Below are 16,293 nucleotides of genomic sequence, written 5' to 3' on the forward strand. Positions count from 1 at the left end.
CCAGACTCGAGTTGTGAGTGAAAATTCATTAACCGACAGTCTCCAACGGACGAAATGCGTAATTGTAATAGGCCTACGTGGAACAATTTGTCGATTTCTTAAATTTGACTCGCACAATATGAGAACAGAAGAAATGGAGGGTGATTGTTAACCACCACGCATGGAGTTTAAAACAGTCACTTCCAAGTAGCCTAAGCTTTGGAACCTGCTTTGCAACTTGGTTTTACAATAGTACTTAAAACAACTCCCTCATTGTATCCGTTGTAGTGGTTGCTTAACATGGTAAACAAACACCTGTTCAGCACCTCAGTCTAAAGAAAATTCTTACAGCTGTCATCTGTGTTGTCCACACACCAGCTAGACTGACCAACATCTACAGGGCCAGCAACTGAGACCCCTTGAAGGAAATGTAGAATCACTTCTTCTTGGGGACTGCAATTAACTATTAATAGAGGATTAATTGATCAGTTGTTTGAACAATAAAACAGTGAAAAAAAATCAATGTTTCCCAAGATCACATCTTCAAATGCCTTGTTTTGTCCACACATTAAAAATATTTAGTTTACTGTAACAGAGGAGTAAGTAGGCCTAAAGATTTAAAGACTGACTGTAAGAAGCTGTAATCAGAGAACTTTGAGGCATTGTCCTTTAAATGTTACAAATTGATGAATTGGTTATCAAAATAGTTGGCCGTTAATTTAGTCGTAGTTTACAACTAATCGAGTTATTGAGTAATTGTTGCAACCCTACTTTTTATAAGTTAAACGAAAATAGTCTTTGGACTTTGCAATGAGAGAGAAATGCAAAAATGCCATAAAATCTACGTAAATATATGAAAATAGGGTCTAGATCCAAAAGCACTATCCTTAAAAGAGACTTGTCTCAGAACATTAGGCCAACACAATGGGTCAAACAACTGGTCTAGATACAGTTTCTTCAACAGCAAACACTGTGGAGTTTCTTCATTGTGTGTCTTACATCAGAGCCTGCCAGTGCACCTGTTCCAGGTGTTATCGATACCACTTTTGTGTTACAGGTTACCTAAAATCACATAAATCAGATCTTATGTATGTTTATTGATAACTGCTCGTTGGCATTGTGGTTGTTCTGAGAGGCAGACTTAATGTCTATGTGAGGAGTGCTGCATGGTCAACCACCTGATTCTCATAAAGACAAGGAAAATAAAATAAGTTAAATCTAATACCCCTCACACACACACACACACACACACACACACACACACACACACACACATACACATACGCACACACACACAGTCACACACATACAAACACACCCTGTTCAGTTCAACAGAAGATATTCCAAAGGTCGATGTCTGAAGTTTTATGCATAACTGACATGGTTTCTTAATTGACAGGGGGGAACACAGTTCCTTGTGTGTGTGTGTGTGTGTGTGTGTGTGTGTGTGTGTGTGTGTGTGTGTGTGTGTGTGTGTGTGTGTATCCACGAGATATTTAATTTTTTCTGATGTAAAAAATCATTCCCTCTCTTCAGCAGATCTTGTAACTCATTAGGCTGGTGGCAAAACATTGATGAAGTCAAGTGTTGATTCTGGTGTGTCAGGCTTCAGCTTTGCTTGGTTTTATTAGAAGTTCAGTTAGCCAGATGTATTCCTACGTGACCCAGGGCAGGTCTCCTCCAGACAGGAGTACTGAAAGATTTCAGAAATCATTCAGGAAGATGAATATACCATGGTGTATTGTACACGATACTGTATGTATGTTGAACAGTATGCATGCATACACACACATGCATGCACGCAGACTGGGCACACACACACACACACACACACACACACACACACACATTCATATGAGAACAAATATTTGCCATATTACTGTGATAAACAGTGGATTACATGTTTTGCATGTGGAATGACTCCATGATTCAGTATGCTTAAAATTGAAATTGTGGCCCAATAACTGTTGTTGTTGTTGACATGCTCTTGCAGAACAAAAACAGTCTCTGCAACAACAAAGTGTTGTGTGTGCTGCTGGTCTGACATGACTCTGCCTCTCCAGGCACCAAAACAAGAAGTCTCACTGGAATTTCAAGTCTGCTGCTGGCTCTGATAAAAGATAGCAAAGATCGCAGATACAGAGGTGTAGGCAGAGACACAGTGAAACTTCACTCCTGCTGTGTGAGAAATGAAGTTTAGATGGAGGAGATAAGAGCTTCTCCAGCTTGTACCCACCTCAGAAATAAACACCATGTGCTGCAGTAGATTTAGTTACAGTAATATGATTGAAGTTGAGGATTAAATTGTATAGGTAGCACACATTTACAAAAAGTGACTTATATGAGACTTATTTGAGACCAGTATGAGAGTAATACATCATTGAATCCAAAGGAAAAATATATATTGTAAATATTTGTTGTTATAGTAATTACTGTTATAATGGCAATGTAATAATTATATAGAGGTAATAATACTTACATTGTTTGTTTTCTGATGGGAGGGAGGCTATTCAGTAATAAAACATAATAATACATTTTGTTAGAGCACTTTTATAGATACGCCAAGTCACTTTACATGCAAGTTAAAACAGGTTAACACAACCATACAGAAAAACAATAAGTACATGAAATGCAATGGAACATCATATTATGGATGTAGTAGCATTAGTGACTTGCAGTGTGTGAAGTTGTGAACAGTGTTGTGTTTTTGTGCTAAGATGCATGTAGGGAACCACTAATGTGACAACCACAAAGCCAGAGATAGACCTGCATGCTGTCAGCTTATAAGTATGTCTGTGTGAGACAGTGAACATGTGTGTGTGTGTGTGTGTGTGTGTGTGTGTGTGTGTGTGTGTGTGTGTGTGTGTGTGTGTGTGTGTGTGTGCAGTATATGAAATTCACCATGTAGAAACCAATCTGCGGGTTTGGTGAATGTATATTTGGTGACCATGGTACCAGCTGTGACATCAATAGATTGGGACCTTTAGTGTTACTGTTGTACCTTGTAAATACCATTGACAGTAAAAGAAATGAAAAAAGAAATGGACAGAGCCATTCCGAAGGACAAGTCATTCCGAAGGACAAGTGAAGCCAATTTGAACCAGTTTGCTGTTGGTCTACGAAATGCCGTGCATCCTCAGTGTCAGTCGAGTGTGAAACACTTGACGTTGAGCAACGGACTGAAACACAGTAAGAAAATTGATAGTACGCAGAGTGTTCCGAGTTTAAGTGTAGCCTATGGTAGGTGATTTGTTTGTTTTTTTGGACAGTTTGATGTCTGTACTGAGCATCACCTCCCAATGTGGGTTACTGGCTCACCCAGGTAACTTAAATCTGTAAAAGAACACTGCACATTAGAGATCAGTGGTTACTCCTGAATTCACTGATCTCCAATCAACACGTTACTTTAGAAACTAGCTGCTCAGTGCAGTGTTCTTTTACAGACGGTTACTCAGGTTAGCCAGTTGCCTCACTCTGTAGTAAGGCCCTCTGAGAAACAGGAACTATGATGGTAGGTGTATCGATATGTAATGTATGTATCCATTAGCGTGTCGATGGATACCACTGATTCTATCTGACCTGTCAGTGGTTTGGTATGTACCGTACCGTATATTAGGTCATGGTGTCTTGTGTGTGTGTGTGTGTGTGTGTGTGTGTGTGTGTGTGTGTGTGTGTGTGTGTGTGTGTGTGTGTGCATGGATGTGCCTACAGCTTGCCTTGCTGCTACCTATCAGTGTATTGTTGTGTTTTTTGGTAGAATTAAATCCTCTTCACACTCCTGATGCACTCGACTGGTATATATCCGGTTCTTCCTGTCGGTTGAGCAATACTCGTTTGTTCCCTGAGTGTGTGTGTTAGAGAGAGAGAGAGAGAAAGAAAGAGAGACAGAGAGTGTGAGAGAGAGAGGAATGTACAGAGGTCTGGAGCACAGAGTTCTCTACTAGGGGGCAAAGTGCCTGTGGTGGTGTAAGTTAATGTGAGAGAGGAATCCTGCAACAATTGGAAGAACACCCTGGAGCTACTGCAGAGTAATGTCAAATCTTGAGTTTCGCATTTTTCATTGTGTGCAGTGAAGTATAAAGGAGATTTAGAGACGTCATTAAGCATTTAGGTTTAATTCCAGTCTTGTGGATTTGTAGGTGCCTTTAGGTTTAATTCCAGTCTCGTGGATTTTGAGGTGGAATTTTCACCGATAAAAGAATCAGTACATGTGTTCTGCACAAAACAAATACAATAACAAAACAAATAGGGGTGAAATGTATAGTGCAAGCTATAAGATAAAGATGTATAGATTAGATGTGTGTGGCTCTGGCTGTGTCTTTGGTGCCACAGAGAACTGTGGCTTGATATGTTCCTGAGATTGAATCATTTGGTTAGCCAAGCAAAGCTATCAGATTGGGATGGGTCAGTCTGGATGGGTCCATGGATGAAATGGCCTGCAAAGGCATGGGTAAACACAATCTGCCCAAGTGACTTAGTAAACAACAGACACACAAACACACACACACACACACACACACACACACAGAGAGTGCCCCATTTCCTGCCTGGCTATTTGCCACACACAGGTGTGGCCAGGTTTGCTTGCACAGCCACTTGCAGGGCAGGTTTAGGTCATCAGTTCATACGTGGGTGGTTGACGTTTTAGGCCGAAAAAAAGTTTTTGAAAAAAGATTCAGATATTAGGCTTGGAAATCACTTAGTCTTGTTGTACTGACCCTTCCATTCCCAAAAATATGTTTGGTCTTTTAGATTTTGTGTTGAAATTCATATTTATTCACTAATTAGTTGTGGTAGTGACTAAAATTGTCATATGGTGTGACATGAAAGTTATTGTGTGTAAAATTATAATGGGGTATTTTGTTTTTAATGTGAGCAATGTATTATAATCTTCTATCATTACTTCATCAAGATCCAGCATTTCCTTGTACAAATTTATTACATTTTACAGTGTATTTCTTCATCAATACACAGAGTAAGGCGTATGTCCTCAATCTTTCAATAAACGTCATACTCATTTTGACATACCTTGATATAAAAGAAAGAAAATGCTTGTGACTTTTGCTGACCCTATTTTCTATCTGTTCCATTGAGATTTGTATGATTTAGACCCCAAAAGCCTTTTTATTTTCAGAATTTCTTGATTTCACACCAAATGATATGGTGTCACACCATATGATAAATAACACCACATAACAATCTGTTAATACAAAAATGTGTATTATATGTATTTAACAAGCAACAAAAGACAGTTTAAGACAGGTATATCATGTAAAGGTTCACTTTCAGAAACCACAACTATGTAAAACAGAATGCCACCAAATATTGTATAGCTCTTGGGTTCCCTGAGTTTTTCTCTTCTCAATGGTGGGCTTCAATCTGAATGTTTGTAGTTCCCCTTTGAGTTTATTCTCTTTATATCTGTTAAAAGACAAATTCAAAAATGTATTCAGATAATTTCAAAACTTTTCCTGCATTATAATCAGATTAAATTGTTGCAATTACTTATAGTGCTAAAGACAACATAAATATTACTGTTTTCTTTAACACCAGAATTTATTTTCTCAGGCTACTATTGATATTTAGAATGTCAAATATGTATCTTTTGTATCCAAGGCTGTAGAGTGAGTGAGTGAGTGTGTGTGAGGGTGATTTCTGTGTTTTATGTGTGTGTGATTTGCAATACATGCAATAGTTGGACATCTTAAAAATAAATGGTAAATCATGTTAAATATGTCAAAATATATATTACACTTAATTATAAGTTAAACATATGTATGAAAAAACATTATTTATGTAGGAAAATGCAGTTTCTATCATACAGTATGACAAATAAACCATATGGTGTGACGAGAAAACCCGGTCACACTATATGATATGGGGTCACACCATATGAGGTTTCATGTACTTAGCATGACATTAAGCAATGTGCTTTTATGCTAACATTCTAAAACCATGCTAACTGCAATATGACAATATAGTTTTAAAGGTAATATTGACTGAAAAGTAATTTTATTTGGGCATTTTTGTGTAAATTGACAGTCATTGCCAGGCCAACTTTTGTGTGGGTTTTTTTGTGTTGTCGCTCGGACTGATTTTCAAACGGTGGTGGTTTAACTGTAGCAAGATAAGCACTTTCTCCATGGTAGACTTGGAATGTGTGTGTGTGTGTGTGTACTTTTTACTACCAAGCACCCCCAATAACTCCACAATGTTACCACAGAAACCATTTGGCGTGTGGCTAGCTTTCCAAGCCAGGTTGCCAGGACACCAAGCAATTGAGTGGTGTCTAGCGAGCATTAGCGGGAATTAGCGTCTGCGCTAGCAGCCACCGGGGCCTCCATGAGTCTTCTGTGTTGTTTGGGTGTCAGCAACACTGCTTTGTGGAGCTCTGACACATACATAACACATAACACTTGTTCCTGTCTGGGGGAAGGATACAGACACACTCACACACAGTGTGTGTATGTGTGTGTGTGTGTGAGAGAGAGTGTGAGAGACAGAGAGAAAGAGAGGGATACAGACACACACTCACACACAGTGCGAGAGAGGGAGGAATGGGGGTGGGTAGGAAAGGGTTTCTATTCAAGGCCACCAGCCGGCCTATCCACACACACACACACACACACACACACACACACACTCAGATTCCCCATGGAAGTGAGATTTGCAGGGGCAGGCCTATATAAAGAGTGAGGGGCAGAGGACTGCAGCAGGAGAGGCTTTTAACAGGGGGAACACAGGCACGGCTGTTCTGGCATTCAGTAAAGACACACACACACACATACAGAAATAGACAGGCAAATATACAAAATACTTATACTCAGAAATATAAACAGACACACATATGGAAAACAGACAAATATGAAGACAAACACATAGATAAACAGAAACACATTGACGGATAAATGACACACACACACAGACAAACCCAACACACTACACTGACACACACACAGTCCTACTCTCAAAGCTTGTATTCAGTCATTCTCGCTGACATCTTAGGTAAGAGCACCTTTGGAACATTATGAAGTAAGAACTTAAGGTTGCCTTCACACTTGGTCCGTTTAACTGGACTGAATGTGATTAGTCCCCCCTTAGCCCTGACCCAGCTGGTCCAAGGCCCTCTGTAGAGTATCGGTAAATATAGGTCAGGATGTCACACCGACTTACACACACACACACACACTAGGGGTGTAACAGTACGCAAAAATCATAGTTCGGTGTGTACCTCGGTTTTGAAGTCAGGTTCGATTAATTTTTGGTACAGTGTGCCTGTAGGTACTGCTAACTTAATTCACTGACAATATTTTTGATGAGTAATGGGAATAGTATTTGGTGTCAAATGTACTTTGATGTTAACTGACAAAACTGACATTGTTTGTTAATTGAAGTGTTTGTGTGGGAACTCGAATTTGAAACATGGTCCGCAAGCAAAAGAGCCTACTGATTACTAAAGACTACATTTGGTACATTCAGTATGCATCTGTATTGAACCTAACGTCCTGTACCTGTAAATGGTTCGGTTCGAATAACGTGCACCTTTACGCACACCGCTAATACACACACACACACACACATACACACACACACAAACACACTCAAAGAGAGAGAGAAAGACAAACTCATATACATGTGTGTGGTGACACACACACTCACACACACACACACACACACATTTAAGTCAGAGTTATAAATGCTCTTGAGTGAACTGCAGAGATACCTTTCACATTAGACACACACACACACTCATAAATGATAAGAACTCTATCTCCTGGTTCCGTCCATCTGGCTGATGGGACACAGAGGCATTTCCTGTGTGCAGCTCTGCTTGGGAAAAAATGGGGAAGGTGATACAGGCCTGGGGGGAGGTGTGTGTGTGTGTATGAGAGAGAGTGTGTGTGAGAGAGAGAGAGGGGGGGGAGAGAGAGAGACACCTGATCAAAACATTTATACTCCATGGAGGGTTTCTGTATGTGTGTTTTTGTGTGTGAGAGATAGAGAAAGAAAAAGAGAGGCAGTGAGAAGGGTTGTGTATAACTGTATAACTGATCCCTGATCTTTGTGTGTGTGTGTGTGTGTGTGTGTGTGTGTGTGTGTGTGTGTCTGTCGGTGTGTGTCTGTCTGTGTGTGTGTGTGTGTGTGCAGTATGTCTGGGCACAGATATGAAGACGTCTCTGCTGTCCAGTCAGGAGAATCACTATAAGATACTCAGGCAGCTCTACACCAACTGCCGCATCGTCCACGGCAACCTGGAGATCACACATCTGCGTGGCAACCCAGACCTCTCCTTCCTCCAGGTCAGATAAGAACTAACTGGGATTTGAAGTGTTGCCCATACCGAAGTCACTAACCTAAATGTGTACCATAACGTGTTAGTATGTATGAAGCAAAGTGGATACAAGGGAACACCAGAGGTGCGTTCAAATTCCTTGAACAGAGGCGAAGATGTTTGTATGAACAGATACATTTGAACGATTTTGTGTAGCACTACGCACTAAGATCTTTGATGGTAACTCTCCGTCCCACTCCCAACATGTTAGGGGAGAACTACCTCCTTAAACTCTTTGCAAACGTTCGCCTATGTTTTTGCGAATTTAAACGCACCTCACATTACCTCCCAGGGCTGGACCAGCCCACGCAATGTCTCCTTGGATGAGCCCTGTGTGTGGAGCTCCTTAGAGTTCAGGAAAAAAGGAAAAAAGAAAAAGGGCCCCCAAAAAAATACGTCCAAATCGGGAGAAGGGCAAAAATCCCTCCGGAGTGTCCAGGCTGTGAACACAGATAGTGTTGGGCTCTTCGGATGTGCAGACTGAATCGTCCACCATTAAGTTACTTCATGGCTGCATGTAGCTAGCCAGTAGCCACCAGGTCAAAGAAGCCAGTGACTGTCCCGTTGTGTGTGAGGTGTGTTTGTGAAAGTGCACAGTCTACCTACAGTGCAAGTCACAGGGAATACACCCTAACTGTGTATTTGTGTGTTTATGTGTGTATGTGTGTGTGTGTAGAATATCGTGGAAGTGCAGGGCTATGTGCTAGTGTATAACGTGTCAGTGGGTGTGATTCCTCTGGAGAATCTACGCATCATCCGAGGCAGTCAGCTCTTCAACACCAGCTACTCACTGGCCGTCCTGGAGAACACCCTACTCATCCAACTGAATCTGCGCAGCCTCACAGGTGTGTGTATATGTGTGTGTATATGTGTGTGTGTATGTGTGTGTGTGTGTGTAATAGCCCAGTATAGAGCCATGCTGATTCCCTCTGTGCTTCTCTCCTCGATCGCCTCTCAGAGATCCTGTTGGGTGGCGTTGACATCCAGAGGAACCCGAACCTCTGCTACCCCGACCCCGGCCTCATAGATTGGGACGACACCCTGGACACAAAGAACAAGTACAGAACATTGCGACACCTGCAGCCAGTGCCAGCAACCAGCTGTGAGTGTGTGTGTGTGTGTGTGTGTGTGTGTGTGTGTGCGTATGAGTTTCTCTCTAGGTGTTTAGTTATATGCATGTACACCTTTTTACAAAATATTTTATTGTGTGTGTGTGTGTGTGTCTGTGTGTGTGTAAGTAAACTGTCTGTAAGACTATATTATTTATCTTGACTACCAGGTCCAGGCTGTGCCTCCAGTTGTGGACCAAAAGGATGCTGGGGAAGCACGGAAAATGACTGCCAAATATGTAAGCCCTGTGTGTGTGTGTGTGTGTGTGTGTGTGCGTGTGTGCGTGCGTGCGTGCGTGCGTGTGCCAAGAATGTGTGAGTTTGTCTGCCAATCTGTTTGTCTACATTTTTTATTTGTGTGTGCCAATTGTTCCTGATTTCTTGCCCTTATGTTTTCCATGTTAGACATTTTGTCTGCCTGATGTCTTTGCTTGTTTTGTGTCAGTTCGTCTCTATGTGTACCCATCTTAATGTCTAAGCGCTTGCTTGTCTGTCTTTCTTGTCTGTCTCTCTCTCTGCCTCTCTGTATCTCTCTCTCTCTCTCTTTCTCTCTCTATTTCTCTCTCTCTCTCTATCAGTGGAAACATATGACCATCCTGTGAGCAGGTCTGAGCTCTAACAAATGCTATTTCCCTTACTCATGATGAAGCTCACACTGTCTCTTTTTATCTCTATTTGTCCATTTTTATTCCACCTCTGTCCTTCTGTCTCATAGTGTGTGTTTTTATTCCATCTCTCTCCCTCTGTCTCATAGTGTCTCTGTGGCTCATATGCATTTTTGGGGGTTTCAAGATACAGTGTTTAACTACCTTAAGCATATGTTTGATGCATTAGGCCTACCTCTTACAAATAGACAACTAGTTCAGTGCCTGTTCAGACATGCTATTCGTGTAAAAAAACAACTTAGCCCAATTACATGCCCGCAGGTAGGCCAGCTTTAAAAATAGGATAGGGAAAAACTTTATTCCAGCTAAGCATTCAATAATGAATACTGAATATTATATTATAATACATTATAATAAATGTGCAGTGAGCAGAATTTAAGCATGGCTGCATGATGACATAAGCCTAACAGCTGTTTTGAGTTAATGCTATATGTTTAGCCTATTGAATAACTTGAGGATAGAAATGACCAATTATATTGTGGAATGATGCATCAGAAATTTGCAATGATATGACTCAAAAACAATCTCTGGTAGCCTATAAGTGACTGACCAAGTTTGCACTGCACGAGTAAGTGCAAACTTGGCACTGCACTTACTCGTGCCCGTAGCAAGACACCTGCCAAGTTTGCAATCAATCAGACAAACGGTTTGAGAGATATGCGAATGACAGACAGAGAGGCAGACATTCCTGTAATTTATAGAAGATAGATAGATAGATAGATAGATAGATAGATGTGTTACTTAAAGGTGCAGTCAGCGACCAGCGTGCGCAGGAAGTCACTTTTGTTTGTGTTTATGTTTATATTTAAATTTATTAGCAGACGCTTTTGTCCAAAACAATGTACAGTATATTTTAACCAAAGACCAAATGAAACATGCCAGAGAGGTAGTCACCCCTACCTTCAGTATTTCCATAGAAACTCTACGCAGGGTTCCATTTTTGTTTGTGCCCCCACTTTGTTTGTTTGTAGTTTTCGGAGCCTGGGCTGCCTACAGAGACCGGGTTTTTTATTACAGTGTAGCCTACTCACTCAGAAAAAATATTTTTCTACTAATTAGGCTAATTGTTTACATGGGTAACGAAATTGTTATTGTTTTGTAGTGTGAACAAAGTGATGTAAATATACTGGATTGAACTGATTATATATATATAATGTATGTGAATGATGTAAAGGATCTCTCTCCCTCTCTCCCTCCCTCTCCCTCTCCCTCTGTAGTAACTCATGTGCATTGTCAGGGTTGTCCGCGTTGTAAAGGTGATAGGTCTAGTGACTGTTGCCACATACAGTGTGCTGCTGGCTGTACTGGGCCCAGAGACACAGACTGCTTTGTGAGTAGACACACATGCATACACACACACACACACACACATGCGCGCACACACACACACACACACACACACACACACACACACACACACACACACACACACACACACACACACACACACACACACACACACACACACACACACACACACACACACACACACACACACACACACACACACACACACTGTAATAGTCCCACAATAGTCCCCTTTTTGACTGTTTTTAGCAAGATTAGAACAACCCACTGTTTCTGTCCCTCCCTGAAGGTGTGTCGTCACTTTAACAACAATGGCACCTGTAGGGAGAGCTGCCCCCCTCCCACCATCTATGACCCCAATACCTACCAGTCCAAGCCCAACCCAAACAAGAGGCTCAACTTCGGTGCCACCTGCGTCAAGACCTGCCCATGTAAGCACCACTGCATCTATCTATCTATGTATCTGTCTATCTATCTATCTATCTATCTATCTATCTACAGTATCTATCTATCTATCTATCTATCTATCTATCTATCTATCCATCCATCCATCTATCAATCTATCTGTCTATCAAGAGGCTCAGCTTTAGGGTCGCCTGCATAAAGACATGCATGTTACATCTTCACACCTCTTTTATTTTCTCAGTGACTGACTGTCTATTTTCTGTTTACACGTACACAGCTCATTCTATGTATTTCTTCCTTCCTTCCTTCCTTTCTTTCTTTCTTTCTTTCTTTCCTATTCTCCCCTCATATTGTAAGTCCCATCTAAATTTGCCTCTTGAATCTAATGTCTTTCTTAAGACAATCTCAGCGTTGCTGATATAATTTTGCATATATATTCTATATGGGTGTTTGTTCATTCTTAAGGGACTTATTTTACAGTTTTAGTCTTAGTCTTACAGTCTTACTCGCTTTAGTGCATTTCTCAGATCAGAATTGAATTCTCAAAACTGCCTGTTCAGAGTACTGTTACTGAATTTTGATTATCTTGTTCATAGCAGTGGCACAGGAATAATTCTGATGGCACTGACATGTTGATTGGCATAAATATTTGCTTTTGAGACATAAACTAAGCATTTTGAAAAGTGTTTTTGCAGGTAATCCACTGTGTGGTGCAGTGAATTTGATTTGAGAAATGCACAAAAGCGACAGAATATTTTTTTTGTGGTTAAACTTAAACATGTTTTATCCATTATCTGTTCTAACTTCACCCCCTCTCTCTCTCTCACCCGCCCGCTCACTCACTCACTCACACACACACACACACACACACACACACACACACACACACACACACACACACACACAGATAACTATCTAGCCATGGATGTGGCCTGCACACTCTATTGCCCCCAGGACAACCAGGAAGTTATCATTCCACAGCCGGGTGGTCCAGAGATACAGAAATGTGAAAAATGTGAAAACTGCCACAAAGGTGAGTAGGAAAGAAACCTGTGCATTATTCTATTTGTTTGTTTGTGTATGTGTGTGTATGTGTGTTTGTGTGTGTGTGTGTGTGTGCTTGTGTATGTGTGTGTGTGTGTGTGTGTGTGTGTGTGTGTGTGTGTTTGTGCACATTAACCAAGTTCTCATCTACTCCTTCAGTGTGCCAGGGGCTGGGTATGGGCTCTCTTCAGGGGGTGTCTGCTGTGAACTCCTCCAACATCGACCTCTTCCTTAACTGCAAGAAAATCTACGGCAGCCTGTCCTTCCTCAGCCAGTCTTTCCAGGGGTGAGTAGATCTGCTAAACAACCAGAACAGCTTAAAGGGGTGGTTCAGGATTTTGGACATAGGACCTCATTTCCAAGTTAGCAAGTGTGATATTTACAGTGGAGGCCGTTTTCAACACGTTTCATCCAGTCCTTCTAGTTGCAGAGTTTACAGGTGCTAGGCTAATGCAAGTCATCGGTATGTGTTAGCCTGCCACTAAAAACAGTCTTACCCACTCCACAGTACACCCAAGGCAAATAAATTATAACGGCAGACTATCGATTTTGTTTTCTTTATAACAATAAAAACTTTGAAACATATCCACTCTCTTGCAATCAACCCCCTCCACACACAATATTGTGTAACTTTGTAGTTTTGAAATAGCTGTCCCACATAGAAAATAGTGATGCCCTCTATATTGTTCATTAGAAATACCTACAGAGTAAATTGTCATAACAAGACAAAACAGTTTGACTGTCTTGACATAAACAATGTCCGAAGAACTTGTCATTTTGATTGCACTGACAGTTTCATTGGTAGAAATACTTGCTTTTGAGACATAGACAAAGCATTTTGAGCAAGAAACCCGATTTTGCAGGTAATCGGGTGCTGTTTGAATTTCTTGAATTTCCCCTAGGGATCAATAAAGTATCTATCTATCTATCTTTGCATTAATTGTTTTTAAAAATGCACTGATGAACTGTGAACTGTTGTGCAAATGTTAATGATGATTCGAGAAATGCACCAAATCGATTAACCCGCATTCCAAGACATTCACAGACAGATATTGCTATGAGAGAAATATCTTATATTTTAGCATTATTCTCTTATGTCAACATGACTGCGAAGGTGATGATGTATGTACAAATGTTTTCTTCCTGATCCAGAGACCCAGGGTCCAATCTGTCAGGCCTTCTCCCAGCCCAGCTGGAGGTGTTCAGGAATCTAGAGGAGATCACAGGTGTTGTACATTGATAACACCTATGTTTCACATACATACATACATACATACATAAATACATACATACATATACTACACACATATGCACATACATGTATGCATGTGTGTATCTGTTTATATTTACATTTTTGTATTACAGTGTGACAAACTGTGCAGTGTTACATAGTGTGTACTCACATGTGTGTCTGTGTGTGTTTCAGGATATTTGTACATCGAGGACTGGCCAGCAAATATGCAAAATCTGAGTGTGTTTGAGAATCTGAAATTGATCCGAGGAAGGATGCTTTACAAGTAAGAACACTTCTCCGTGTCCTGGCTGTCTGTTTGTCTTTCTGTTTGTCTGCCTGCTTGGATTTTCGTTAGCACACCTCTCAGCAGAATGCCAGAATGCCAGTGCACACACATTGAAAGCTGAATAAGTTATGATGAATATGCATATACTGTGAGTATATAAAGAAATGTCCCAGTTCCCTCCCTACACACAGCAGTGCATGCATTTAGGACCACATCACATTGCAGGTTCTGACAGCTTCCCCAGGCTGTCCTAGTGCTGGTGTCTGCATCCTTCTCACCGCTCCGTTTCCACATTCCCACGCTGACCTGTGCACAAGGCAGTCTGCTTATCACTTTATCTGCCTCATAATTGCTTGTCACGTCTCGTTCTCTATCTCTCTCTCTCTCTCTGTTTCTCTCTGTGTTTTCCGGCGTGTCTTATTGTTTATCTGTGAGTCTCTTCCACTGGTGGTAAAAGTTAATGATTGTTCTTTGTACTGGATGGACTCTTCCACAGAGGTGTGGCTCTTACTGGGAAGTATTGGTGTGTTGTATGTGTGAGGTGTGTGTGTGTGTGTGTGTGTGTGTGTGTGTGTTTTGTGTGTGTGTGTGTGTGTGGGTGTGGCTAGGTGGGTAAGAAAGAGAAAGAGAGAGTGTGTGTGTATGCCTGTATGTGCATTTATTAGTAAGTGTGTTTGTGTCTGTGTGTGCTCAACACGTGTAAGTGTGTGTGTATGCGTGTGTGTGTTTGTGTATGTGTACTCGGCATGTGTGTGGGTGTGTGTACTCGGCATGTGTGTGGGTGTGTGTACTCTGCTTGTGTATGTGTGTGTTTGTGTTTGTGTGTGTTGATGCGTCAAGAGTGAATCCAGCAGGTGCCACAGTGACACGCGCCTCACTTATGCTGCTAATCCTGAGGACTGTTTTCGCTTTGAGATTTCTCTTCCTCGATCGCTCCTGTCACATTCTGCTGCTGCACCCCCACACACACAGCAAACCCCCAGCAGACATTCCTCAGACTCACACACATGCATATACAACATAACACAAAATATAACACACACACACACACACACACATACTATGCATATGTTACAGACATGCACCGTGCCATGCTGTATATGTTCTAAGATAGGTGACATTGTACACGCCTGCACACGGTTCAACCTCTTGCTGTTTCTGTGACCAGCAATCCCATCATTTCCCTCACGGGATCAAAAGAGTATATATGGTTATATCTCACCTTTGTTTTGGCTTTATGCTTCCTGCTCTCTGACACCATCTTCTCCCTTGAACCAACTAATGCCCTCTCTGCATTCAATATAGGGTCCAATGAAGTGTTTAACCCACATGGTTCCTCTCCTCTGTACATATAGGGGCCTTATTTGTCCTTCCAGAATGCAAATAGGTGTCCCATCCTTCCTCTCAAGTGTAGGAACCCAGGATGGTCCTCTTCCATCACTGAAGTGCTTAACCCTGTGGCTTCCTCTCTGGTCTCTGCCTGCAGGAGTGTGCTATCTCTGGGGGTCCAGTCGCTGCACATTGAGTCTCTGGGTTTGCGTTCGCTCGAGCGCATCAACGGTGGCCTGGTCCTGATCTCCGATAACCCCCAGCTGTGCTACACGCACTCCGTGCCCTGGAACGCCATCCTCACACCCGTGCAGAGCAGCATCGCCAGCATCATCAGCAACGGCAATAGAGATCTGCAGACCTGTGGTAGGAGGCTCTGTCTCTGACACGCGTTCACACACACACACACACACACACACACACACACACACACACACACACACACACACACACACACACACACACACACACATACACACACATACATCTGCAGTATGAGCTGCATACTGTCACAGTTCTTTTACACACAAATGCAGACACACACACACACACACACACACACACACACACACACACACACACACACACACACACACACACAC

At 41.7% G+C, this 16,293-nt stretch overlaps 1 protein-coding gene across 1 annotated transcript in view; it reads left to right on the top strand.

The window, feature by feature from the left end:
• Positions 1 to 16,293, top strand: part of erbb2 (erb-b2 receptor tyrosine kinase 2) — a 29,926-nt gene that overhangs the window by 543 nt on the left and 13,090 nt on the right. Inside the window, exons 2-12 of the mRNA XM_048232520.1 lie at positions 8,128 to 8,279; positions 8,988 to 9,156; positions 9,270 to 9,413; positions 9,591 to 9,659; positions 11,303 to 11,415; positions 11,683 to 11,824; positions 12,706 to 12,831; positions 13,002 to 13,128; positions 13,995 to 14,068; positions 14,269 to 14,359; positions 15,849 to 16,057. Of these exons, the coding sequence (XP_048088477.1) occupies positions 8,128 to 8,279; positions 8,988 to 9,156; positions 9,270 to 9,413; positions 9,591 to 9,659; positions 11,303 to 11,415; positions 11,683 to 11,824; positions 12,706 to 12,831; positions 13,002 to 13,128; positions 13,995 to 14,068; positions 14,269 to 14,359; positions 15,849 to 16,057 (1,416 nt within the window). The remainder of the gene's footprint in view (positions 1 to 8,127; positions 8,280 to 8,987; positions 9,157 to 9,269; positions 9,414 to 9,590; positions 9,660 to 11,302; positions 11,416 to 11,682; positions 11,825 to 12,705; positions 12,832 to 13,001; positions 13,129 to 13,994; positions 14,069 to 14,268; positions 14,360 to 15,848; positions 16,058 to 16,293) is intronic.

This window comes from Alosa alosa, chromosome 22, assembly GCF_017589495.1.
Source record: "Alosa alosa isolate M-15738 ecotype Scorff River chromosome 22, AALO_Geno_1.1, whole genome shotgun sequence".
In the NCBI taxonomy this organism is placed as follows: Eukaryota; Metazoa; Chordata; class Actinopteri; order Clupeiformes; family Clupeidae; genus Alosa; species Alosa alosa.